Source organism: Vulpes lagopus, chromosome 22 (assembly GCF_018345385.1).
Source record: "Vulpes lagopus strain Blue_001 chromosome 22, ASM1834538v1, whole genome shotgun sequence".
Taxonomy (NCBI): Eukaryota; Metazoa; Chordata; class Mammalia; order Carnivora; family Canidae; genus Vulpes; species Vulpes lagopus.
The window spans coordinates 10750616-10775644 of record NC_054845.1 but is presented as its reverse complement, the minus strand read 5'-3'; the positions used below and the strand labels follow the sequence as shown (position 1 = coordinate 10775644).

Here is a 25029-nt window from a genome sequence, read left to right as displayed (position 1 = left end):
GCCCAATAGAGTGTGAGCATGCGGGTTCAGGTGCAGTCCTGCTTCCTAGCTTGAAGAGAGCTTTCTGCTCACCGTACCCTCACCTGGCAGAGAGATAGATGGAGAACAAGCTCTCTGATGTCTCTTCCTACAAGGACATTAATGCCATCATGGAGGTCCCACCCTCAGGGCCTCATCTCAGCCTAATATCTCTCAAAAGTCCCATTTCCAAATGCCGGCAGCACAGTGGGGTTGGGACTTCAACTATCTGAGTTTGCAGGAACATAGTTCAGTCCACAGCAGATTTGTCCCAGGAACCTGACAACAACCATCGTTTTTAGAACTCACCTAAGTTGTGGAGATAAAAATTATTGTTTGTGCCTCCATGGGTGAGGAGCTTTTGGTCAACATGAGCTTTTTAGAACATAGGAATTAGTTATCTGCAACCCTGGAGTTAGCATTAGATTTATTGGAAACTATTTTAATGATTAAAACTCATTGTAGAAATCATCTATCTGTAAATCTCCCTCACAAATAAGTTCATCTCAGGAATGCGCAGTCTGGTGCCCCCAGCAGCTGCTGCATAGATGGGCTTAGTTGCACACCCTGGCACCTGGGCATTAAGTGTGCAAGAATGGCGGCCCACCCTATTTACAATGCACAAGTGGCAGTTGGCTTGTTTAATCTGCACTTCCTCTCTAAGGATGTAATCTGGGAACCACCCTTGGGGCAGCTTGTCCAGCAGCTGCCTGAATATGATGACGTGGTGTCAGACCCATCTGTTTGACTTCTGTGGTGGCAGACGCTCCACCTCCCTTTTCAATTCCTTACCCTACACGTGCTCCTCTCTTGGGAGGAAGGTGAGTCATACATGCAAATGTTGTGCTAAATGATTCCACAGAGGCTCAAAAACTAGAACATGGGAAAAAGGCAGGGTTTAACCTAACTCTGTTGGGGCTGGGCAGGGTGGGTGGGTGGGTGGTGGTGGGCATGGTAAAAGCATGTGATACCAGGTTTCGGGAGGATCTAGCAAACCAGAATACTTCAGTGTGACTGAATGTGTATGGGAAAGTTGTCTAAAATTCTGTAACAGCTTTCCGTGTTGCCCTTCTCACTGGGAATTTAGAGACAACATAATACGGATCTTTTTCTAGATAGCCTCCTTGGTTCAACTCCACAATCTGTCTAAATTCTAAACAGCAGTCCTCAACCGTTTCAGACACAATATCCCAGTCTCCAACAACTAATTTGCAATACTCCTTTAAAAAAAAAATCCCGATTTATCCTTTATTATCCTATTTTAACAAATGCTGTTGGTGCCCTGTACCCTTGGTTCTTACAATTTTGGTGCATTCCAGGCCAACTTCGAACTACCAGTACGTGCACTCACTAGCTGGAAGTATGCATGTAGCAGGCTAGAAAGACTAGAAGTAATGTTCTCTTGCAAAAGCCCTCAACCTATGACCGGCAGCATTGGTGTATAAATACCCCCACTTTCTTGTCCCTTATTCCCCCAAGGGATTAAGCTCCATAGTGCCCACTGTGGTTACTTGCTTGACACATTTTCACTGGCTTTCCCTCCTTGCCTTGTTCTAATATTCCACTCTGCTATTGGTGTTTCTTGGGATCACTTTCCAAACAAATCATCCCGCTAGAATCTTTGTCCTGTGTCTGATTCTGGGGAAACCCCAAATAACTACACTTACTTACAACTTCAAAAAAAATCCATCTGTATCATGCCCTAGTAATAATAAAAAGATGCTAAATAAATGTCATCAATCAGACACTGTATATTTCAACATGTAAATATGAAATATCACTGCACCAAAAGATACAATGAAACAACATGTTTGCACCTATGAGAAAAATCCACCAGGGGTGCAGCAGCCTTGAACGCAAACACAGATACAGCCTGATAGTAGTGAGTTATAGTGATGCCTTAAATGATTTGTTTGGAAAGTGATCCCAGGAAACACCAGTAGCAGGGTAGGATATTAAAACAAGGCAAGGGAACAAGCCAGTGGAAGGTGTATCAAGCAAAACTGCCCCACCATTACTGACATGATTTTCTGAAATAGTGAACAACTTGATAAAATCCAAGCAAAACAAAGCAAATTCAATTCTTAATTACCGTAGTAGCATTTCAGAAAATTCAATATATATTAAAACTATGCAAAAATACTTCATGTTTATAAATAAAGAAACGTTGGGTTCTAGGCTCTAATAATTATAAGTTTGGTTTTTTTTTTAAGCAACATGAAAGTCCAGTGAGGTATTTTGGAGTATGCCAGGGCAAAAGGTGATTTTTCATTGCATAGGCAACTTCTGTGAAACTTCCACAAAGAGCAGTGAGCATGTTCCTTTTGCACTTGCTTTCTTAACCCCCATTTTGCTGATGGAAAAGTAGAAGTGATGGCTGGAGCTCCAGCCACCATTTTGGAGCAAGAAGATGAGAACCACACCACACCCGAGGGCGGCAGAGCAGCGAGCTGGAAGGAGCCCATTCTCTCAGCACTTCATGGAGCAAGGCTGCCCTACCCACCCTGAACTGTCTCTGCCTGCACACTTTTACAGAAGCAAGATCTAAACTGCTACCCTGTTCAGCCTCTATAATTTGGGGTTTCTGTTTCTTGAAACTAATCCTTCCTAAAGCTTCATGTAGAAAATAACCTCCAAGAGTGTGCCTCAAACATAACCATGACTCTTGCCAGTGTGATCAGTGCCACAAAGGACTGTGGGTGCGGTGAGAGGGAACAGAGCACGTAAGTGGAGTCAGGCCAGGGAAGAGGCTCTTCTGAGCTCTGAAGGATGGTAAAATTACCTAGATGAGAAATAAATGTCACTTGTTAAAAAAAGGAGAGTGGGTGAAGTGTTTCATGAAATAGCAACGATCTCTCGTAGGGGTGGTTAATTTAGAGAGTGGGCTCTACAGGGCAAATGTTTGGTTTGGTTTGGGTCCCCGGGTGTAGCACAGTGCTTGATTTGTTCAATAAATGCTGTTGAAAACATATTCCAGTGTGTGAGAGTGGCAGGACCGGCGTGACTGAGAGAGCTGTGTGCTGTTTACTGGTCTGCTCCCAGGGCTGAATTCCACTGAAAGCTTGGGCAAGAAGGATACAGTCAGACAAAGAGCAGATCCACTGGACCAGGACATGAAGCCCTCTACAGCCACCAATCCGGAGAATGGTATGTGGTGCCAGGACTCCTCTCTAGACCAGAGAGGCCTTGTGTCATCACTCTAGATATGAGATCAAACTTTGGGACAGGGATTCTGATAGATTTATTGTTATTTTTTTTAATATTGTGATTCTTTTAAGGAAGTTTTGTACACTTCAGAGTGTCCTACTACCTTACCTCTATTAGTGAGGAGTATAAGCAATTTTCAAGTCAGGAAGGAAAGAAATTGGCACAGTGGATTCAGAACCACTTTTTTTTCTCTTATCCCACAATGTTTTATTCAAACTTGGAACTTCACAACTTCTTCACATTCAAAATATCGCTGTAAGAAAGAGAATGCCTATGAAATCACACAAAATATCCAACATTCACTAAAATCTGTTCAGTTTCTTTAATCACTGGAATCCTGAGATCTGCATTAAAAACCTATTGGCAGTTAGAGTTTGGGCTGGTTTTTTAAAATTAATTTATTATTTATTTGAGAAAGAGAGAGCATGAGGAAGGGGAGGGGCAGAGGTAGAGGGAGAATCTCAAGCAGACTTCCTGTGAGGATAGAGCCCAACTTGGGACTCAATGCCATGACCCTGAAATCATGACTGAGCTGAAACCAAGAGTCAGGGGATCCCTGGGTGGCTCAGTGGTTTGGCGCCTGCCTTTGATCCAGGGCGCGATCCTGGAGTCCTGGGATCGAGTCCCATGTCAGGCTCCCAGCTTGGAGCCTGCTTCTCCCTCTGCCTGTGTCTCTGCCTCTCTCTCTCTCTCTCTCTCTCTCTCTCTCTCTATGTCTATCATGAATAAATAAATAAAAATCTTTTAAAAAAATTTTTTTAAATGAAACCAAGAGTCCAGTGCTTGATCACCAAGCCACCCAAGCACCCTGGCAGTTAGAGTTTTTCAACAACACTTTCAATAAGAACTTTCAGAAAGGATGAAGACAAATGACTATGTTTGAATTAGAGAAGGAGAATCCAGAAAAGAACTGGAGGATAGTTTTGGAATAAACCAAAGGCTGATAATATTGGGGAAAGGAAAGCAATATTGCTGTATATACTATGATCTATTATTTCATCTAATATTAGCAGCAGCCCTGCATATTCTCATTTTGCCACAAGGAAACTGGGTTTCAGAAAGTTGGAGGACTCTCTGAAGTTCACACATTGATAGAACCAGAGCTTTGGGCCTGAAACCCATCCTCATTCCTCAGGAGCCCCCCTGGCACGTCCCAGCTGTCTGCGTTGCCTTTCACACTTACACCTGCCTTTCTTCACCTCCACCTGCCACCCCATGTCTGTCCTCTCCCTTTTCCAGGTCTCTCCCAGATCTTGAGGCTTGTGCTGCAAGAGCTAAATCTGTTCTACAGCCGAGATGTGAATGGAGTGTGTCTCCTATACGATCTTCTCCACTCCCCGTGGCTGCAGGCTCTGCTAAAGGTGAGCATCCGATGACCTGGAGGCCTTTGCCTTACTGTGGGAGCTGAAAACTGCTCACCCAACTCTACCACCAGTCAGTTGACAGGAAATTTCAACTTGATAAAAGTTCTTAGAAGGCAATTCTTTTCTATGTTCTGAGAATTTCCCACATGGGTGTGGGTGTCCCCACACCAACAATAATTGTCGGGATACTAGTAGGTGTCTGCAATTCATCTCATTTCTGACACTATCTGGAGATGACATCAGATCCTGTAGGTTAAGGGTTCAGTCTCAGGGGACTGCTGCCCCTTCCCCCCCATGTCAGATTCCAGTCACAAGCCCAGGCAGCTATCTGTACATCTGACCAACTATATCATCTATGAACCTGACCAACTATACATCAGAGGTCCCCATGACCTCCTCCTTGGGTTTGATTAATTTGCCACAGCCCACAGAACTCAGAGAAACATTTTACTTGCTAGATTACCAGTTTATTATAAAAGGATGTAAGTCAGGGACAGCCAGATGGAAGAAATAAATAGGGCAAGGCATGTGGGTAGGTTGCGTGGAGCTTCCATGCCCCCTCCACCATCCCCTAGATTTCCACAAGTCCACAAACCAGAAGTTCTAACAAATCCAGTCCTTTGGGGATTTTCTGGAGGCTTCATTACATAGGCGTGGCTGATTAAATCATTAGTTATTAGAGATTGATTCAACCTTCAGCCCCTCTCCCTCCCCGGAGGTGGAGGTGGGATAGAACTGAAAATTCCAACAGTCTAATTACATGGTTGGTTCTCCTGGCAGCCTGCCCTCAACTTTAGTTACATTCACCTCATTACCATAAAAAAGGGCATCTTTGTCACTTTCCTCACCTAGGAAATTCCAAGGATTTTAAGAACTCTGAGCCAGAATCAGGGCCAAATACATAATTCTTATTATAAACCACAGTATCATAGCAGTCCTCAGAGAAGAGCTACACAAACCTCTCAGCTTACGAAGGCTGAATTCAGCACATGCCCTGGCAGTTGCCCAGCACCGAGGTTCTTTCAGGTTCTTACGCATCTCTGGCCCGAAATCCCTATTGATTGTGACCCTAGAAAAGCCATTTGTTAATTTAACAAGAGTAAACCCTTGAATTTCTTTTTATCAGTGATGTTGGCCGGGGAGGATCAATTTCCAGTGGCAGCCAATACTCAAGCCCTTGAAGGATGGTAGCCACCAAACTTGAGTCCATCTCTCTTTTTTTTTTAATTTAAATTCAATTTGCCAACATATAATAAATACATCATTAGTTTCAGATGTAGTTTTCAATAATTCATCGGTTGCTCATCACATCACGGGGCCATTCCTGTTGGACAGCGACAGACACCTTAGGAAAAGCCAGCACACAGCCACTCAGCCACCCACGCCATGGCCCAGGCTGCCTCTCCCCTTGCAGAGCGTTCGCCCGGGACCTGAAGAGTCAGGTTATCAGGATGACACTCTCCCCCCATCACTCTCTGCAGGTTTATGACTGTCTCCAGGAATTTAAAGAAAAGAAGCTCGTCCCTGCCACAACTCATGCACAGACGTTATCCTGTGAGGTAAGGTGGCTTTTAATCCATAGAATAGTGGGGTTTTAACGTGATGCCATTTCACTTGTGGTGTGAGTTTAAATGAATTAAAGGATCTAATGGCAAAGTTTGATGATGATTACACATCTCATAAGTGTTTCTAATTGAGCTTTAATAGAAGAAAGAAAAGTGGTCAGTACTTCAAATTTAAACAAAAAAATAACATTTTTTAGCATGTGTCCATTTCTCTATTTTTTTTCTTTAAACCTTAGACTCAGTTAATCCTCTGTAATCCAAGAGTAAATGTTGTTCTAGTAATGTTTCCCAAATTTATGTCTCTAGCTGGGCTCTTTGCCTCAACTCCAGACTCTCATATCCAACTGCCTCCTCTCCATCGTACTTAGATGCTTGCTTCAGGGACCCTCAAACTTAACATGGCCCTTGAGCTCCTGATCTTCCCCAAAACCAAGGCCACTCCCCTCCCAGCCTTTTTCATCTCAGTAATGACTTCTTTGTTCTTGCACTACTCAGACCAGACTCTTTGGGGCTATCTGTGACTTCCTCTTTCTCTCATGGACTTGACACCCAATCTGACAATGGATCCTGTCGGCTCCAGTTTCAAAATATATGCAGAATCTTATGAGCTCCACTCTGCCACCTAATAGAAACCATCATCATCTTATATACAGATAATTGCAATATAGCCTCCCACTGATCTCCTGCTTCTACCCTTGCCCCCCTATAAACTATTTCAGTATAGCAACTGAAGACATCCTCTTGAAGAGTGTGTCAAATCATGTCACTTTTCTGCTCAAACCCTTCCAATGATTTCCCATTTCAGAGTATACATCATAGTTCTTAAATAGCCAAACATAATGTAGTTCCCATTCCCTGTTTGACTTAATACTCACCGCCCTCCCCCTTATTCATTCTGTTCCAGTCAGATTAACCTCTTGTGGTTGCTTGAATCAGATATGCTCCTGCCACAGGCCCTTTGCGCTTGCTATGCCGTATGTCAGTAATGCCCTTGACCATATATCCACATGATTTGCTTCCTCATCTTCTGGTCTCCACTCAAATGTCACCTTCTCACTAAGGCTTTCTCTAGTCACCCTATCTAAAATTGCAACCCCTCAGAGCACTCCCTGTCCACCTTCCTGTTTTATTTATATTCTTAATTTTCCTTATTATCAAGTAAAAATGGGGATTTTTTTTTAAGAATGGGGATTTTTGTCTGCCACTGTATCTGTATCATTGAAAACAGTGTCTAGCACATAGTAGATATTCAATAGGTATTTGTTGAATGCATGAATAGTATAATCCATTTTATTACCATATTAGAAGAAATAGAAAAGAGAAAAAACTGTGCCCTCCATTCCAATAATCAATGATTCAAACTGTTCTCAGTTGTCCACAGAAAAATACATACATAATATTTTATTCAGTTGTCATTTCTAGGTAATGGAGGTAAAACTTAGTTAACTGCTTGTTTTCATTTGACTGTATATAGTGGGGTTTGACTGTTGGGGTTTCATGGGGCTCAGTAAAGTCTTGAAAGGTTTTATGTCCTCTTAGAAAGCAAGTCTACACCCAAACAGAAGAGATCAGAATTAGAATGTTTAACACTTTTTTATAGCAACAAATATTAAAATTGGTAATCAAATAATAAGTCCTAAAATATAAATTACTATTCTCATTTTCCACATGATGAATGGAGCATCCCATGGGATGCACTTGAGCCTGAACTCAAACACCTTAACCTGCCCATAAAGATCCACTTGTTTTAGTGCCTCTAGGGGGAGTTTACCTTAGTACATATGTTACAAAATTATGTCAGTTCTTCCTCCAAGACTGTGGTATGTCAGCACTGAGGCACTGAGGTGTAGACCTACCCCAAATCTCCGATTCTACCTGCTGTAGTAAAGTTGAATGAATAAGGAAAGATCCTTGGCCCTGATCAACTTTAAAAATTAAAAAAGAGGGTTTCAATAACAGCTTTTCTTAGGTCAATATCATGTTAGTCAGTGTATCTGTTATTCAGCCTGGATGACGTTAATTAGGTGATGAAGACTTTTTAAAAATTTACCATATATGCTTTTTCACCAACCAGGTGGTGGGGATATTACGTGAAACTCCTAAATCCCCTGAGATCCAAGAGCTTAGACAAATCCTCCAGGATCCGCACTTTAAGGCAAGTGCTTGCTAAAATAGACAAGGTATGCCCATCTGGCATGTGGGCAATGTTGGAAAGAAGAAATGTGACAGGAAATGTACTTTCTGAATAGATATTCTATTATTGTCCATGGGTGACCAACAGATTGTTTTGAAAGATGTGGGAATCAGATGTGACTGGCTCTGTGTTGTTAGCCATGGAGCCAAGCCTGCCTTATTTATGAGGAGACATCCAGAACTTTCCATAATGTCTTGTTTCCACCCTGCAAAGCCATAGTCCCTCTAAAATTCTGGGAGACAATCAGGGTGGTACACTTCCTTTCCAACTTGGAAATATTTTAAGTTTTGGATGAAGTGTGTGAAGATGTTCTGAAAATATAGTCTAAAGATGATTAACTCAATGAGGGAGTATGTGAAGAACACTTGCTTGAAGAACATATGATTGTAGAACAGAAGCCTATCTCATAGTACTTTACAGAGTTTGAGTTCAGTTTATCAATAAGTGAGAATATCTGCATTAGGAGCAATGAGATTTACGAGTCAAATTTTCAGTTCACAAGATAACCTGAGAGAATTTCTCAGAGTTCCAGCGAAGTTCTGTCCATCAGTCTCAAGTTGGGCTATAGAATGACTATTTCCCCACCCAACGAAATAAAAATTTAACGTAATGGACCATTAGAGGGAACTCTCTGATTATACCCTAAATCAGGAAACTACTTTTTCTCATTCTGTCACTCATAGGCCCTTGGAAGTCACTGACAAACTAAACAAGCAGGATGTTTTGGTTACTGTCTCCCATTCTGCCTTAATTAGGGAAAATATTACAAAAGTTATTCTGTAGTTCAAGCTTATAAAAACACCATGGATTACATGGGTTTGCAGGAAATGAGAAAGTGACAAAATATATTTTAGCGGAAATGCAAGAATATATTATGTATCACTTAACCTCTCCATGCCTCGTTTCTTTATGAAATGGAGACAATAAATATACCTGTCTTATGGAGTTATCCACATAAAATGCTTAGCCCAGCATGTGTGTGTTGTTTGTTGTGGTGATGGTGATGGTGTCTTACAGAGTGTTAGTTCACTGTCTTCCAGATGGGTGTGTTCTGTGTGTGACCTTTATTCACCTTGCCTTCTCTGTTTCCAGGCCTTGCTCAGTGCCCATGACACTGTGGCTCAGAAAGATTTTGAACCCCTTCTCCCTCCACTGCCAGACAATATTCCTGAGAGTGAGGAAGCAATGAGGATTGTTTGTTTAGTGAAAAACCAACAGCCTTTGGTAAGGAAATCACTATATCTTCTCAGTTAGAATTATATCAGGGTTAATTGTGATCCAAGGGTTAGTTGTGAACTAAATTATCACTAGTAGTTACTTAATATAATGTTAAATATACTTGTTGGTAGTCACAGGTATAGTCTGAGGCATTCAGATAATGTGAGGGGATCCATGATAATGGCTAGAGCATGTCCTAACAATTTTTGCCTGTGGTTTCAAATACATTATATATTGTAATGCTTTCACTAGAAGGACTTTGGCTTAGTGTTTTTCTTTGTTGAAAAATCTGTGAGAAATAAGACTTTCATTTTATTTATTTTATTTTTTGAGAGAGTGTATGTGAGCATGAACCAGAGGAGGGGCAGCAGGAGAGGGAGAGAGAATCCCAAGCAGACTCCACACTCATCATGGAGCCCCATGCAGAGCCCAATGTAGGGCTTGATCTCACGACCCTGAGATCATGACCTGAGCTGAAATCAAGAGTCAGATGCTTGGGACGCCTGGGTTGCTCAGTAGTTAAGTGTCTGCCTTTGGCTCAGGGCCTGATCCCAGGATCCTGGGATTGAGACCCACACTGGGCTCCTTGCATGGGCCTGCTTCTCCTCCTTCTGCCTGTGTCTCTGCCTCTCTTTCTGTGTCTCTCATGAATAAATAAATAAAATATTTTTTTAAAAAGAGTCAGGTGCTTAACCAACTAAGCCACCCCGGGGCCCCATATTTTATTTTATTATTTGGCTTTCTGGTGTACGTAAATTTCACTAAAGTCCAATGTGTTTATCTAAGTTGGTTTTTTTTCTTTATTTACTGGAAGCTAAGTGAGGCATTAATTTGATTTTCTAAGATTAGTCTCTTTAATTAGGTTGCAATGGGTGAGAACTTTATCTTTGAAAGGATCTAACTAAAAAAATAAATAATAAAAAAAAGAAAGGATCTAAATATTCTTTTCTATTTATGTGGTTGGATAGAGACTTTGGTAGGCCAAGGTTGAATGAATGGCCTCCCCTTTTTGATGGCATGATAGGGCCCTGGCTGGTATAAATACCCTCTCCTACCAAAAGAACTGTGGAACAGATCAACAGAACCAGGAGTTGGTTCTTTGAAAGAATTAATAAGATAGATAAACCATTCGCCAACCTTATTAAAAAGAAGAGAGAGAAGACTCAAATTAATAAAATCATGAATGAGAAAGGAGAGATCACTACCAACACCAAGGAAATACAAACGATCTTAAAAACATATTATGAACAGCTGTACGCCAATAAATTAGGAAATCTAGAAGAAATGGACGCATTCCTGGAAAGCCACAAACTACCAAAACTGGAGCAGGAAGAAATAGAAAACCTGAACAGGCCAATAACCAGGGAGGAAATTGAAGCAGTCATCAAAAACCTCCCAAGACACAAGAGTCCAGGGCCAGATGGCTTCCCAGGGGAATTCTATCAAACGTTTAAAGAAGAAATCATACCTATTCTACTAAAGCTGTTTGGAAAGATAGAAAGAGATGGAGTACTTCCAAATTCGTTCTATGAGGCCAGCATCACCTTAATTCCGAAACCAGACAAAGACCCCACCAAAAAGGAGAATTACAGACCAATATCCCTGATCAACATGGATGCAAAAATTCTCAACAAGATACTAGCCAATAGGATCCAACAACACATTAAGAAAATTATTCACCATGACCAAGTAGGATTTATCCCTGGGACACAAGGCTGGTTCAACACTCGTAAAACCATCAATGTGATTCATCATATCAGCAAGAGAAAAACCAAGAACCATATGATACTCTCATTAGATGCAGAGAAAGCATTTGACAAAATACAGCATCCATTCCTGATCAAAACCCTTCAGAGTGTTGGGATAGAGGGAACTTTCCTCGACATCTTAAAAGCCATTTACGAAAAGCCCACAGCAAATATCATTCTCAATGGGGAAGCACTGGGAGCCTTTCCCCTAAGATCAGGAACAAGACAGGGATGTCCACTCTCACCACTGCTGTTCAACATAGTTCTGGAAGTCCTCGCCTCAGCAATCAGACAACAAAAAGACATTAAAGGCATTCAAATTGGCAAAGAAGAAGTCAAACTCTCCCTCTTCGCCGATGACATGATACTCTACATAGAAAACCCAAAAGCCTCCACCCCCAGATTGCTAGAACTCATACAGCAATTTGGTAGCGTGGCAGGATATAAAATCAATGCCCAGAAATCAATGGCATTTCTATACACTAACAATGAGACTGAAGAAAGAGAAATTAAGGAGTCAATCCCATTTACAATTGCACCCAAAAGCATAAGATACCTAGGAATAAACCTAACCAAAGAGGTAAAAGATCTATACCCTAAAAACTATAGAACACTTCTGAAAGAAATTGAGGAAGACACAAAGAGATGGAAAAATATTCCATGCTCATGGATTGGCAGAATTAATATTGTAAAAATGTCAATGTTACCCAGGGCAATTTACACGTTTAATGCAATCCCTATCAAAATACCATGGACTTTCTTCAGAGAGTTAGAACAAATTATTTTAAGATTTGTGTGGAATCAGAAAAGACCCCGAATAGCCAGGGGAATTTTAAAAAAGAAAACCATAGCTGGGGGCATCACAATGCCAGATTTCAGGTTGTACTACAAAGCTGTGGTCATCAAGACAGTGTGGTACTGGCACAAAAACAGACACATAGATCAATGGAACAGAATAGAGAACCCAGAAGTGGACCCTGAAATGTACGGTCATCTAATATTCGATAAAGGAGGAAAGACTATCCATTGGAAGAAAGACAGTCTCTTCAATAAATGGTGCTGGGAAAATTGGACATCCACATGCAGAAGAATGAAACTGGACCACTCTCTTTCACCATACACAAAGATAAACTCAAAATGGATGAGAGATCTAAATGTGAGACAAGAGTCCATCAAAATCATAGAAGAGAACACAGGCAACACCCTCTTTGAACTCGGCCACAGTAACTTCTTGCAAGATACATCCACAAAGGCAAAAGAAACAAAAGCAAAAATGAACTATTGGGACTTCATCAAGATAAGAAGCTTTTGCACAGCAAAGGATATAGTCAACAAAACTAAAAGACAACCTACAGAATGGGAGAAGATATTTGCAAATGACGTATCAGATAAAGGGCTAGTTTCCAAAATCTATAAAGAACTTATTAAACTCAACACCAAAGAAACAAACAATCCAATCATGAAATGGGCAAAAGACATGAAGAGAAATCTCACAGAGGAAGACATAGACATGGCCAACATGCACATGAGAAAATGCTCTGCATCACTTGCCATCAGGGAAATACAAATCAAAACCACAATGAGATACCACCTCACACCAGTGAGAATGGGGAAAATTAACAAGGCAGGAAACAACAAATGTTGGAGAGGATGCGGAGAAAAGGGAACCCTCTTACACTGTTGGTGGGACTGTGAACTGGTGCAGCCACTCTGGAAAACGGTGTGGAGGTTCCTCAAAGAGTTAAAAATAGAGCTGCCCTACGACCCAGCAATTGCACTGCTGGGGATTTACCCCAAAGATTCAGATGCAATGAAACGTCGGGACATCTGCACCCCGATGTTTCTATCAGCAATGGCCACAATAGCCAAACTGTGGAAGGAGCCTCGGTGTCCATCGAAAGATGATGGATAAAGAAGATGTGGTATATGTATACAATGGAATATTCCTCAGCCATTAGAAACGACAAATACCCACCATTTGCTTCAACGTGGATGGAACTGGAGGGTATTATGCTGAGTGAAATAAGTCAATCGGAGAAGGACAAACAGTGTATGTTCTCATTCATTTGGGGAATATAAATAATAGTGAAAGGGAATATAAAGGAAGGGAAAAGAAATGTTGGGAAATATCAGGAAGGGAGACAGAACATAAAGACTCCTAACTCGGGGAAACGAACTAGGGGTGGTGGAAGGGGAGGAGGGCGGGTGTTGGAGGGGAATGGGTGACGGGCACTGAGGTGGACACTTGACGGGATGAGCACTGGGTGTTTTTCTGTATGTTGGTGAATTGAACACCAATAAAAATTAATTTAAAAAAAAAGATAAATAAATAAATACCCTCTCCTGACCAGACCAGACCTATACTGAGGGAAGCTACCAGAAAAATGGTCATGTTAGGTAAAAGAGGGATTCTGCTGCACTCTCTCCCCAGGGAGCTACCATCAAGCGCCACGAGATGACAGGGGACATCCTGGTGGCCAGAGTCATCCACGGCGGGCTGGCTGAGAGGAGTGGTAAGCTGGAGCAACAGGGTACAAGCATGACCAGAGAAACAGGAAAACCTTAGTTATTTAGTCTTCTTTCCAGGGAAACCCCTGTCTTCCTAACCAAGGCCAGGGCTTCTATGCATGGCATTGCTTGGTTCCTAGGAAGGAAGAAATAAATATCCCAGAAAATCCTCTCCCCTTCCTTCACTGAGGTCCTATATTAATGTTCTCTCGGTTTGCATTCTTATGGTAACCTAACCAGCTGAGTATTATCATGCCATTCTGTAGAAAAGGAGCCTGAGGCAGAAGGAAATTAGGTAACTGCTGTGCTTGAGGTTGGACAATTCGAGTCAGGATGCAAGCCCAGGTCAGTCAGCACTATATTCCCAACTCCCGCTCTTCCCCTGGTCCTTCTTTCAACAGGCATAACGAACCCAATTTCTTTCCTTTCTCTGCTGCATTTCTGGGCCTGCCAGCCCTCGTCCTCACTGCCCAGGGCCCTGGAGACCTGGCACGGGCTTCACACCCCAACATTCTTAGAGCAGTGGCCCCGAGGATCTCCTAGGTGCTAAGATCATCGGCCCTTCATTTGGCCTCAGTTTATTTTTACTTCTCTAGCACATTTGATGTCGACCCTAAATGTCTTGAAGTTTTCCTTGCCCTTGTTTTCTGCTCCACGACGTCCTCCTGCTTCTCATCTTCTCTCTCTGACAACTCCGCTGTTTGCGTCATGTTTCTTGGGGCTTGATCGTCACCCTCACGTTTCTCCACATTTCCTTTTGGGAGATTTCCTTTTCATTTATCATTTACTCACGACACTGACATCTTTACTTTTAGTGTTATCTTCATTTTACATCAGGCTACCAAAAATAAAAGTATCACCATCACTTCATACCCAGGGAAGAGGTGTAAAAATGCAATTCTCTGTGCTCTGGTGGGTGGACATTAATATAACCAGTCTATTTATTATTATTATTATCATTATTATCATCATCATTATTATTATTATGGTTACTTCAGAGTTCATTTTTAAATGTTAGAGCATGCTTGGGTTAGTGAGTTTGCTAAAATCCTCGGTGTAGACACCTCTGGTTTTTTGCCCATTTTCTTGTACTCTGTTTTGTGTTCCTGTCTGCCTAGGGTTGTTATATGCTGGAGACAAACTGGTGGAAGTGAATGGAGTTTCAGTTGAGGGACTGGAGCCTGAGCAAGTGATCCATATTCTGGTAACAGTCTTCTGTTTGCCTTCTCCGTGACTCAGTGCCATGCCGCAGCTGACCTGAGCCTGTCTGGCCCATGCTGTGTGCACTATAATGGGAGGGGGGTTTGGTTCTTCTTGGCAGCTTCCTTTCTCCAGAACTCAGACCTTCCTGTTTCTGTGCAGCTCCACCTCCACTCCCCCACCCTGGTCTGGTTTCTGCTGGGAGACTTCTCTTGCCGCCCTGCTCTTTCAGACTCAGGAAGGCTGGCAGTCTCCCCAGCCCAGGTCCCTTGTTGCCTGGGTTGCTCCTTTGGAAACTGAGCCTGGGATGGACAGAGTGAGGCTTTGGAGGGGAGTCCGAACCTGAGAAAACTATCCTCATTCCCCTAACCTTTTTATACAGCTGAAATCTATTTAACATCTTCCTAGAGGCAGCTTTGGGGCAGGATAGATGTTGTAGGAGGCTAGCCTACGAAGAGGGGGATTTCCTTGCTTACCCTGCCACTGTCCTTGGTGATTGAAACTGGGGATTTGTGACTAATTATGGTTTCTTTTAGGTCCCTATTCCCACTTTCCAAACCTTTGCCTGAATCCCTGTCAAGTTGTTATAGCCATAGTGGTATGACCCTGCCATCTCCCCCATGCACACCCCAAGTGTGAGGCCTGAGGTGGATGACTATTTATCACATAGACTAGTGGTTCTCTGACCAGGTTTTAGGGGGAACTCTAAATTTTCATAGATGTGCCTCAGGGACTGAGATAAGAGGTAGTATTATAAGGAGCATATCAAGCACCAACATATTTTGCAAATGACCACTGCTGGAAGATGCTGCATGAGATAAGGACACTGCAAATGGAACTTTAAGTACTGCCAATCACCAACACATAGGCTCCACCTAAGCCACTTTGGTGCCAGCTGCAGAGCCAGGATGGTGGGATTGTGAAATTTCTAGGAGTGAGGACAGGTTTTGTTCATCTCTGGATGTCCAAAACCTGTCGTAGTGCATGTGGCAGGAGGATCTCACCCTCTCCATCAGGCTGAGAGGTTTTCTGTCTCCTCAAAAGCTTTGAGGCCCCCTATTCCCACCATTAGCTTGGAGCTCATCAGTCCCTCAGAAGACTTGGGAGCCCTCCCCTCCCCATCAGACTGGGCTGCCTGGTGCAGGAACAGGTGCTCAGGAAGTCATTACTGATTGGGGCTTACAGAGGGGAAGTCTGACCAAGGCCTCATCTCCTTCCCCAGTGTCTGTGGCAAGGAGACTATGGTAAATAAGGTTGCAAGATGGAGTGTTCCTGGAAGAGACTGGCCTCAGGGTGGGGCTCAGTAGGCCGGGGACTCTGGAGCCCCACTGCAGGGCAGAAGCTGAGCTAAATTTCTTCCTAATTTCCACTTCTGCATAGTGATATTTAAATGTTGAACCCTTGTAAAAGTTCTGGTGGGGCATGTAACCCTTAAAGCTGGCCACACTGTGCTGTAACTCCATCTGTTGAACTCCAACAACCCAGTGAACCCTGAGACTTATTGTCCCCTCCCCTTTGACATTTTCCAGGCCATGTCTCGTGGCACAATAATGTTCAAGGTGGTTCCAGTGTCTGCCCCACCTGTTAATAGCCAGAAGACGGTAAGAATGTACTGAGCTTTCATAATCACACATAGTAAATTCTCAAATAGCAATAATAGTGACTTAATATTTTGTGCCATTTCTCTATAATGTGTTGAACATTCTTTCAATACTGTGTTGCACATTTTTCAATACTGATGATGGGAGAGGCAAATGAGTAAATGAATACAGTAAAGGAGATGGGGTACAAGTTAAAAAGTAACATCAAGAATGGGAAATGCTTGAGCAAAAACTTCTCAGCACTAAGAGCTTCTGTTGCCAAAGTCACCTTTTTCATGGACCTGAGACTTAGTTAAAGAGGCAAGTTCTCCCTTTTGGAGAGTATGGGGAGAAAAGATAGCAACAGTAGGTAGAGGAGTAGAGAAATGGTTTCAAGTCTTGACAACCCATGGACAAGGGTTCCTCTGATGGGGCCATTTTGCACCTACTGCCAGGTGTACGTTCGTGCCATGATTGAGTACTGGCCCCAAGAGGATCCCACCATCCCCTGCATGGATGCAGGGTTGCCTTTCCAGAAGGGCGACATCCTTCAGATTGTGGACCAGAACGATGCCCTCTGGTGGCAGGCCCGGAAAATTTCAGACCTTGGTACCTGTGCTGGCCTAATTCCTTCTAACCACCTTCTGAAGAGGTAAGAGGATTCAGGACTGAGCCATCAGGAAATAAAATGTTTTCTCGGTCTTCTGTTATTGCAGTTAGGATGAGGTAAAGGGGGACAAGCAGATGGACAAACACATATACTGGTCTATAAATCAAAGTCAACTTATCCATATACCCTAAGCATCTTAAAACCAAGGGGATCAGAATAATCATATCAGCTAGAAAAGAGCGAAAAGCACTTGTGAAACTCAAACTTTAAAAGATAGTTCTAACTGCCTCTATTAATCATTTGAAGCCAAATTGAAACCTCAGCTATTGAATCTGAACCCATGACCTTCACTTTTGTGTTCTTGAGGTCCAAGGGAATGAGTAAAGATAGAAGATAAAAATAGGTCCAAGTCTCAGCCCATGTTAAGAAATCAAGAAGAAGGAGAGGAGCTAACAAAAGCAATTAAGAAGGAATAACCAATGAGGCAGGATGAAAATCAACCCTGTCAGCTGCTGTAGAGTGGACTGAAAAGTAACCATTGGATCTGCCAAAACGGCAGTCCTAGGTGATTTTGATAAAAAACAGTTGCTGTGGAGTAATGGGACCAAAATCCTAGTAGAGTGAAACTTGAAGAAATTGATGGCATGAGACATTTTAGTACAAAACAGAGCAGAGCAATAGAAATAGCTAGAAGGGAAAGTGGGGTGGTATGAGAGAACTTTTTGAGGTAAGGCACATAATGCTGGTGAGAACAGTCCAGTTAGAAGGAACACTTTTATGAGAAAGTGAAAAAAAGAGAAAAGAATTGCTATTGTCAATGTCCTCAAGCAGACAGAAGGAAGATGATCTAGTACAGTTGATTGTTGAACGATGCAGGGGTTAGAAGTGCTGAACTCCATGCGTTCAAAAATCTGCATGTGACTTCTCAGCCCCCACTACTTAACTACTGATAGCCTACTGTTGGCCAATAACATAAATGGCAGATTCACACGTATTTTGTATGTTATATGTGCTATATACTGTATTCTTACAATGAAGTAAACTAGAGAAAAGGAAATATTAATAAGAAAAATCATAAGGAAGAGAAAATACATTTGCAGTACTGTACTATATTGGAAAAAAAAATCCACCGGGGTGAAACTGGGTTGTTGTTGTTTTTTTTTCTCACGGTGTATTTTTTTGTGCATAGGAAGCAACGTGAGTTCTGGTGGTCTCAGCCGTATCAGCCCCATGCCCACCTCAAACCCACCATATGTGAGTGTGCTAATATCTCAACCTCAGTGTGTGCATCGTAGGGAGGCCTGCTCCTTCTCTCCCAGGGCTGGCTCCCTGCCCACGAGAGGATCTCTGAATGTTTCCCCCACCCCCTTGCCCAAATAACCTCCTGGAAGCCATCTGAGATCCTCCTCTGCGTGTTCATTCCTTTGGATGTAGAAGAGTTTTCAGTTTATGAAAATGCAAATGTTCCTGTGTTGGTGACACTTTTGGTGATGGCTCCCTGACTTGGGGTCCCCCAAGATCTCTACAGCTAGCATGTAAGTTTTACATATGCTTGTGAGCAAGGCTGCATGGCTGCACACAAACCTTCACTGAGGCTCTGTGCAGGGGGGTTAAATTTCACAGTATTCAGAAGCTCTGATTGGCTTATGTGTGCCTTTGATGAATAAACATGGGACTGAATTATTACTTAATCAATGCAGCTTGCTTGCTAGACAGTATTATTCAAATGGCAGTGGGGGAACGGTTAGTAGACATATTCATCATAGCAAAAGCTTGTAAACTACTCACAGCCTTCACAAGTGGGGGCTGCAGCTTGGCACAGCTCAGCTGGAACCATCTGTGCAAGGCCCTTCAGAAATGGCCCTCCTGGGGCACCTGGGTGGCTCAGTTGGTTGAGCATCTGCCTTCAGCTCAGGTCATGATCCCAGGGTCCTGGGATACAGCCCCACATCGTCAGGCTCTCTGCTCAGCAAGGAGTCTGCTTCTCCCTCTCCCTCTGCCTGCTGCTCCCCCAGCTTGTGTTCTCTCTCTGTCTCTCTCACTGTCTGTCAAATAAATAAATAAAATTTAAAAAGGAAGGAAGGAAGGAAGGAAGGAAGGAAGGAAGGAAGGAAGGAAGGGAAAGAAAGAAGAAAGAGAAAGAAAGAAAGAAAGAAAGAAAGAAAGAAAGAAAGAAAGAAAGAGAAAGAAAGAAAGAAAAAAGAAAGAAAGAAAAGAAAAAAGAAAAGAAAAGAAAAGAAAAGAAAAGAAAGAAAAAAGAAAAGAAAAGAAAAGAAAAGAAAAGACCCTCCTGCAGGCCCCTGGAAAGAAAGTAAGGAAGGAGACAGGGGACAAGGAGGTGGGAAAGGGACCTGAAGTCTACTGGACAACAGCGTCAGTGTCACAGATTAGTCTGTGACAAGTCCATCATCACTTTATTGCTAATTGTCTCAGCCCCCAAATTAGTTTTTCTTCTCTTTTTCTCTTGAAGACTTATGGTGATGACTATAGAGACAGTTTTGAAGGAAGAAAACTCTCTTCACACTGGCCATGTTTTCATATCACCTTATGGATTCATATCACCTTATGGATACGTATCTTTCAGTACTATGGTAGCAGCTGCAATGCCACTTTCTTTCTCTCTTTCTTTCTTTTAATATTTTATTTATTTATTCATGAGAGACACACAGAGAGAGGCAGAGACACACGCAGAGGGAGAAGCAGGCTTCATGCAGGGAGCCCGATGTGGGACTCAATCCTGGGTCTCCACTTGATCCCGGATCTCCAGCATCAGGCCCTGGGCTGAAGGCGGCGCTAAACTGCTGAGCCACCCGGGCTCCACTTTCTTTTTTAAATGTAACTTCTATGAGAATTTTCGTGATACGATCTTCATAGTGATATTTTAGCTATTTCCCCTGTGTTTTGAAAAAGTTTTTTTTTTTTTTTTTTTTTTTTTACCAAATCAGATGAAAGTTCTTCTCTAATTTGGTTTCCTATTTCTTTTCTCAAAGGCACATGGAAATGCTGATGAAGCTTTTAACCAGCATCTGATAACTAGTATCACCACGGGTTGATGCTTAATTTGCTTGTGTAGCCTGAGTGAGATTTACATTAGGCTTTTGGGAAAGTCCATCCCGATAAAGAATTGTCAGCCCCTATTACTGTACTCATACACCTCTAAGTCCAAGAACCTCGAGGATAGAGCCACCGACTTAAAGGGTCACCTCTCACAGGGTTCTTTCTGATGGAGCATGATCAGTTTCTAAACTATTAGATCATTTCTTTTTAACTGTTTTAGTTGGTGCTGCCATAAGTATTATCTTGTATCTTTCTGCTTAATGTTACCCTAGCGAGAAATTAACCTCAGGAACAGGTTATTGAATCCAGAGGTATAAGCAATTTTATTTAACAATACTTAATGAAAACTTTGCAGATAACTATTAAAAATATATTTACTGGGATCCCTGGGTGGCGCAGCGGTTTAGCACCTGCCTTTGGCCCAGGGCGCGATCCTGGAGACCCGGGATCGAATCCCACGTCAGGCTCCCGGTGCATGGAGCCTGCTTATCCCTCTGCCTATGTCTCTGCCTCTCTCTCTCTCTGTCTGTGTGTGACTATCATAAATAAAAAATAAAAAAAAATTTTAAAAATATATATTTACTGAGGATGGATATACAGTTAAGTAGTCGCCTTTCTCTTTTCTTTCTTCCTCCTTCCCTCCTCTTTCTCTTTCTTTCTTCCTTCCTTTCTTCTCTTTCCTTCCCTCCTTCTTCCCTCCCTTCCTTTTATTCCAGTCAAAATTTGAGTTCCTAAAATATGCTGAACTAAGTGCATTAACTCAGAAATCAGTAGAATGCAACCCTTACAGAACTTTACAGTGGGAAGAGAATAGATTTGCCAGAAGCAAGATCTCCATTTCCAACAAGATTCATAAATGTATTAGTTTCTCTAGGATATTCATTTTATCATTTTGTTACCAAAACTCTACCAAATTTCTATAGATTAATCCCAGAATATTAATTACTATAATTTTGGCACTTCACTTTTCTTACTACAAATTAATCTAAGAAACTATAGCATTAACCAATGTGTTCTCTCTCTCTCTCTCTCTTTTTTTTTTGCTTTCATTATCTGTCTGTACCCAGCAATTTCTATGGAAGAAGGTAAGAAATCAGTATTTGAAAAAAAAATCATTTCCAAAGTCTTGTAGAAATTTTGTATATTTTTCTTAATTCACTTCAATCCAGTTCTGCTATTTATTAAGATCTTCCTAAATACCTGTAGTGTTCCAGTCACTAATATCTTAATTTGTAAAAAAAAAAAAAAAAAGATGTCCGTCAAAAGAAAGCACACATAGTGTAATTGTCCTCACAGAGAGAGGAATAGGAGAAAAGAGGGATAACATTTATATGCAGCACGTGGTAAAAATTCAATAAAAGTTGTGAAACTGGTTTGCTGTTTTGTGTCAACTGTTTTACACACAGACTTAAAAATAACCCTGTAAAGAATTGTGATTGTTCCCATCTTATGGATGAAAATATTGAGGTCCGAAGAAGGTAAGAATATTGGGAGGTGTTGCAGGCAGTGTAGACTGGATTGAAACTTCTGTCTGAAGGGCCCTGCATCAAGGACAAATGAAACCTTCAGTTATTACTTATCTCCTTCTCCAAGCCCAGGCACCCAGGTGACTCGTTATGATGCCAAACACACACATTCCCAAAAGCAAGAAAGCAAGATGCCATCTGCTTGTGGGGGCAGAGAGAAGTGAGAAGAGCAGTTCCCTAGCCATCCCCATATTTCAGTCCTGAAATTGGAAAGGGAACATGGGGAGGCCTTTGGAGAGCCTGGGTCTTTATGGCCCTCTGGGTAATGAGCCACCATTTTAGTCTGCTCAGGCTGCCATCACTACCCAGACTGGGTGCCTTAAACAACAGTTACTTATTTTCTCACAGTTCTGACAGCCAGAAGTCCAAGATCAAGGTTTGGTGGGTCTGGTTCCTGGTGAGGCTTCTTTCTGGCTTGCAGATGACTGCCTGTCCTTTTGGGTTGGGACCCAAATCTTATGACCTCATTCAACCATAAAGGCACTGTCTCCAAATAAAACCATACTGGGGGTTAGAACTTCAACATATAAATTCAGGAGGAATACAAATCAATCCATGACACCTACCCTTGCCAATGATGTGGAATGTTGATTTTGAGACAGTAAAATCAGTGTCTGTCTTAGATCCCGGTGTTGCAAGTTAGAAGAGTCAGGGCTACTTGTGTTGTTATTAGAAAATCATTCCTGTCCTCTGTAAATAGGAATAATAATTGTAGTTTTTCTTCGCTTAAAAAAAGCACATAAAACTTCTAGTTACATCTTAGGAACTAACAGATTCAATGATGTTATAAAATATTGACCTGAAAAATAATCTCTCATAATGGCAGCTATGTTACTTGTTTATCTGCGTCCTTATCTCTATAAAACAGTACTATTTTATAAAATTTTTCATATTGCATGTGTTGCTTAAAAAACATTCGTTAAGGACATGGTCTGTAAGGAGGTGGGGATAAGTTTATTGTATGAATTGATAATGTAGCTTATTATACCAATAGTTATTTATACTTTTAGAACATGATAAGACTAATTTTCTAAACCACTATTCATTGTTGTGCCTGGGTGGTTCAATCAATTAAGCAACCAGTTCTTGATTTTGGCTCAGGTCATGATCTCATGATCCTGGGATTGAGCCCCATGTTGGGCTCTGTGCTCAGCTCAGAGTCTGCTTGAGATTCTCTCTCTACCTCCCCACTAAATAAATAAATAAATAAATAAATAAATAAATAAATAAAATCTTTTTAAAAACTCTTTAAACTACTGTTTGTTGATCACTTGGGAAGTGCTGGGCACTGTATTAGGGTACAAGATATACAGTGCTGAAAAAATGATTTTTTCAATACATAAATTCAAATCAACCATTGTGACTTTAAAAGGAAATTTCAGTTCTATTTAATAATTTACCAGGTAACTATTATGTACAAGATACTGTACTAAGCTCTGTAAAGTAGAAATATTAACAAGTCCTGCTTTCAAGGAGCTATTGAGGAGGGCAAATAAGGCAATTACTCAAATGATTATATTACAAAGTAGAATAGATGTGCAGTAGTAGACAGTTCAAGGTAGTAGGAAGAAAATGCTATGCGGCTCATGGTAGAGATATTCATTTTAGTTAGTGTTTGAGATGGACCCTGAAGCATTACAGGCAAAGGGAATAGCATAAGCAAAGGCGCAGAGGAGGATTCATGGTGGATACTCTAGTGGGAGTATGAGATATGGGAAGGAAAGAAGTAGACAATAGCCTTCAAAGTTGGGTTTGGATCATGTTGTAGAGGGTTTTGAATATTAGGATAGGTGGTTTTAACAATTACATTCTCTTATTCTCCTATGTAGACCCCAGCTAAAGGTAAAAATAGTTAACCTTTATTGGGCACTTACCATCTGTCTAAGTTTTTTATACATTATCTCAATTTTCTCTTATATGGTGGATACCATCTCCATTTGTAGATAATCTTGAGATAAATTAATTGGCCCACCCAAAAAGCTGATGCTTTTAAAATTTTAACCATTTTATATGATGTAGCCTTCTGTACCATAGATTTTCATTTAATACAGTGCAGTCCTAAAAAAAAATACAGTGCAGCAAGCATGAAGAATAGTTGTAAGAGTAATGTTATTGTATGATGGTTTGAGTTTTACTGACTTAAGCTTATACATTGGGAATTTTGTGATACTAATACATTTTAAGTTCCATTTTCCCCTTTCTATCCTCTTTTATAGAAGATGACATGAAGATTGACGAGAAGTGTGTGGAAGCAGGTAACATTTCCTCTTGACAGATTTACCACCAGAAGGAATATCAATCATCTCAGCTATAGATTTTTTTAAAGTAGAGTTGGCCAAATGGGGCCACAGTCCTTTCCTCTGGAAGAAATGTGTAAAATGAACCCTCTCACTGCATCCTTTTTCTGATTCTGGCACTTGGAAGGGAAGCCCAGTTGTGGGAATGCCTCCAGGCTCCAAACCAACCTTCTAGAAAGTGTTCTATAAAGTAGTGTCTTGGAAGTGATCACAGGAACACTTAGTAACGCTCAGGTGTTAGGTTCAGTAACATTCAGGTGGAGTGTCCGGAAGCCACCATGCTCTTTGTGAAATACTATAAAATATTGAAATGCCAATTTTTAAAAAGCAGCAAATATTCTTTGTTATTGTGTGGTAACATCTTCTGATAGATTCTAGTATAGGTAATTAGTAATGGGTTCCAAATTTTTGAGAAATATATGAAAACGTTTTACATTACTATACTTAAATTTTTTGGTAAATTGGGAAAAGATTTTCCAAATTTAGTGGCAGAACTAAGATTGGCTCAAGAATCACTAGGGTAATGTTGGGAGACTATTGGAAAGTCTTTAGTCTGATAGGTGAATTTATCTTGGCTTTCTGGGCTAATCTGGTTTTTAGAAATTAAAGAACAATATAAATCTTTAAAAAGTGGATATTTAAAAGATTCACATATACTTTCCAGAACAACTACAGAATAATGCTGACACAGTATTTATGTTATCAAGTACACATTCCGGGTTTTTTTGTTTGTTTGTTTTTCTTTTTTCTTTTTTTCACATTCTGTTTTTTTAAAATTCCCAGCCATACTCATTTCTTTCTATAATTTTTAATTTAAAATTTTTATTAGGTAATATGTTCACATACTTTGAAATTTAAAAACTGCAAAAGTATAGAGTTCCTTTCTTTCCCTGCTCCCCTACTCAGCTTTATTTCTTGAGGCAATAAATACTCTCAC

At 41.2% G+C, this 25029-nt stretch overlaps 1 protein-coding gene across 1 annotated transcript in view; it reads left to right on the top strand.

Annotated features, from left to right (window-relative positions):
* Nucleotides 1–2676: 2676 nt before the first annotated feature.
* MPP4 (membrane palmitoylated protein 4) overlaps nt 2677–25029 on the top strand; it is a 38892-nt gene continuing 16539 nt past the window's right edge. The window contains exons 1-13 of the mRNA XM_041737744.1: nt 2677–2741; nt 3032–3165; nt 4465–4586; nt 6071–6148; nt 8229–8309; nt 9441–9572; nt 13746–13827; nt 14941–15026; nt 16552–16623; nt 17058–17254; nt 18402–18466; nt 21337–21354; nt 24012–24050. Of these exons, the coding sequence (XP_041593678.1) occupies nt 2677–2741; nt 3032–3165; nt 4465–4586; nt 6071–6148; nt 8229–8309; nt 9441–9572; nt 13746–13827; nt 14941–15026; nt 16552–16623; nt 17058–17254; nt 18402–18466; nt 21337–21354; nt 24012–24050 (1171 nt within the window). The remainder of the gene's footprint in view (nt 2742–3031; nt 3166–4464; nt 4587–6070; nt 6149–8228; nt 8310–9440; nt 9573–13745; nt 13828–14940; nt 15027–16551; nt 16624–17057; nt 17255–18401; nt 18467–21336; nt 21355–24011; nt 24051–25029) is intronic.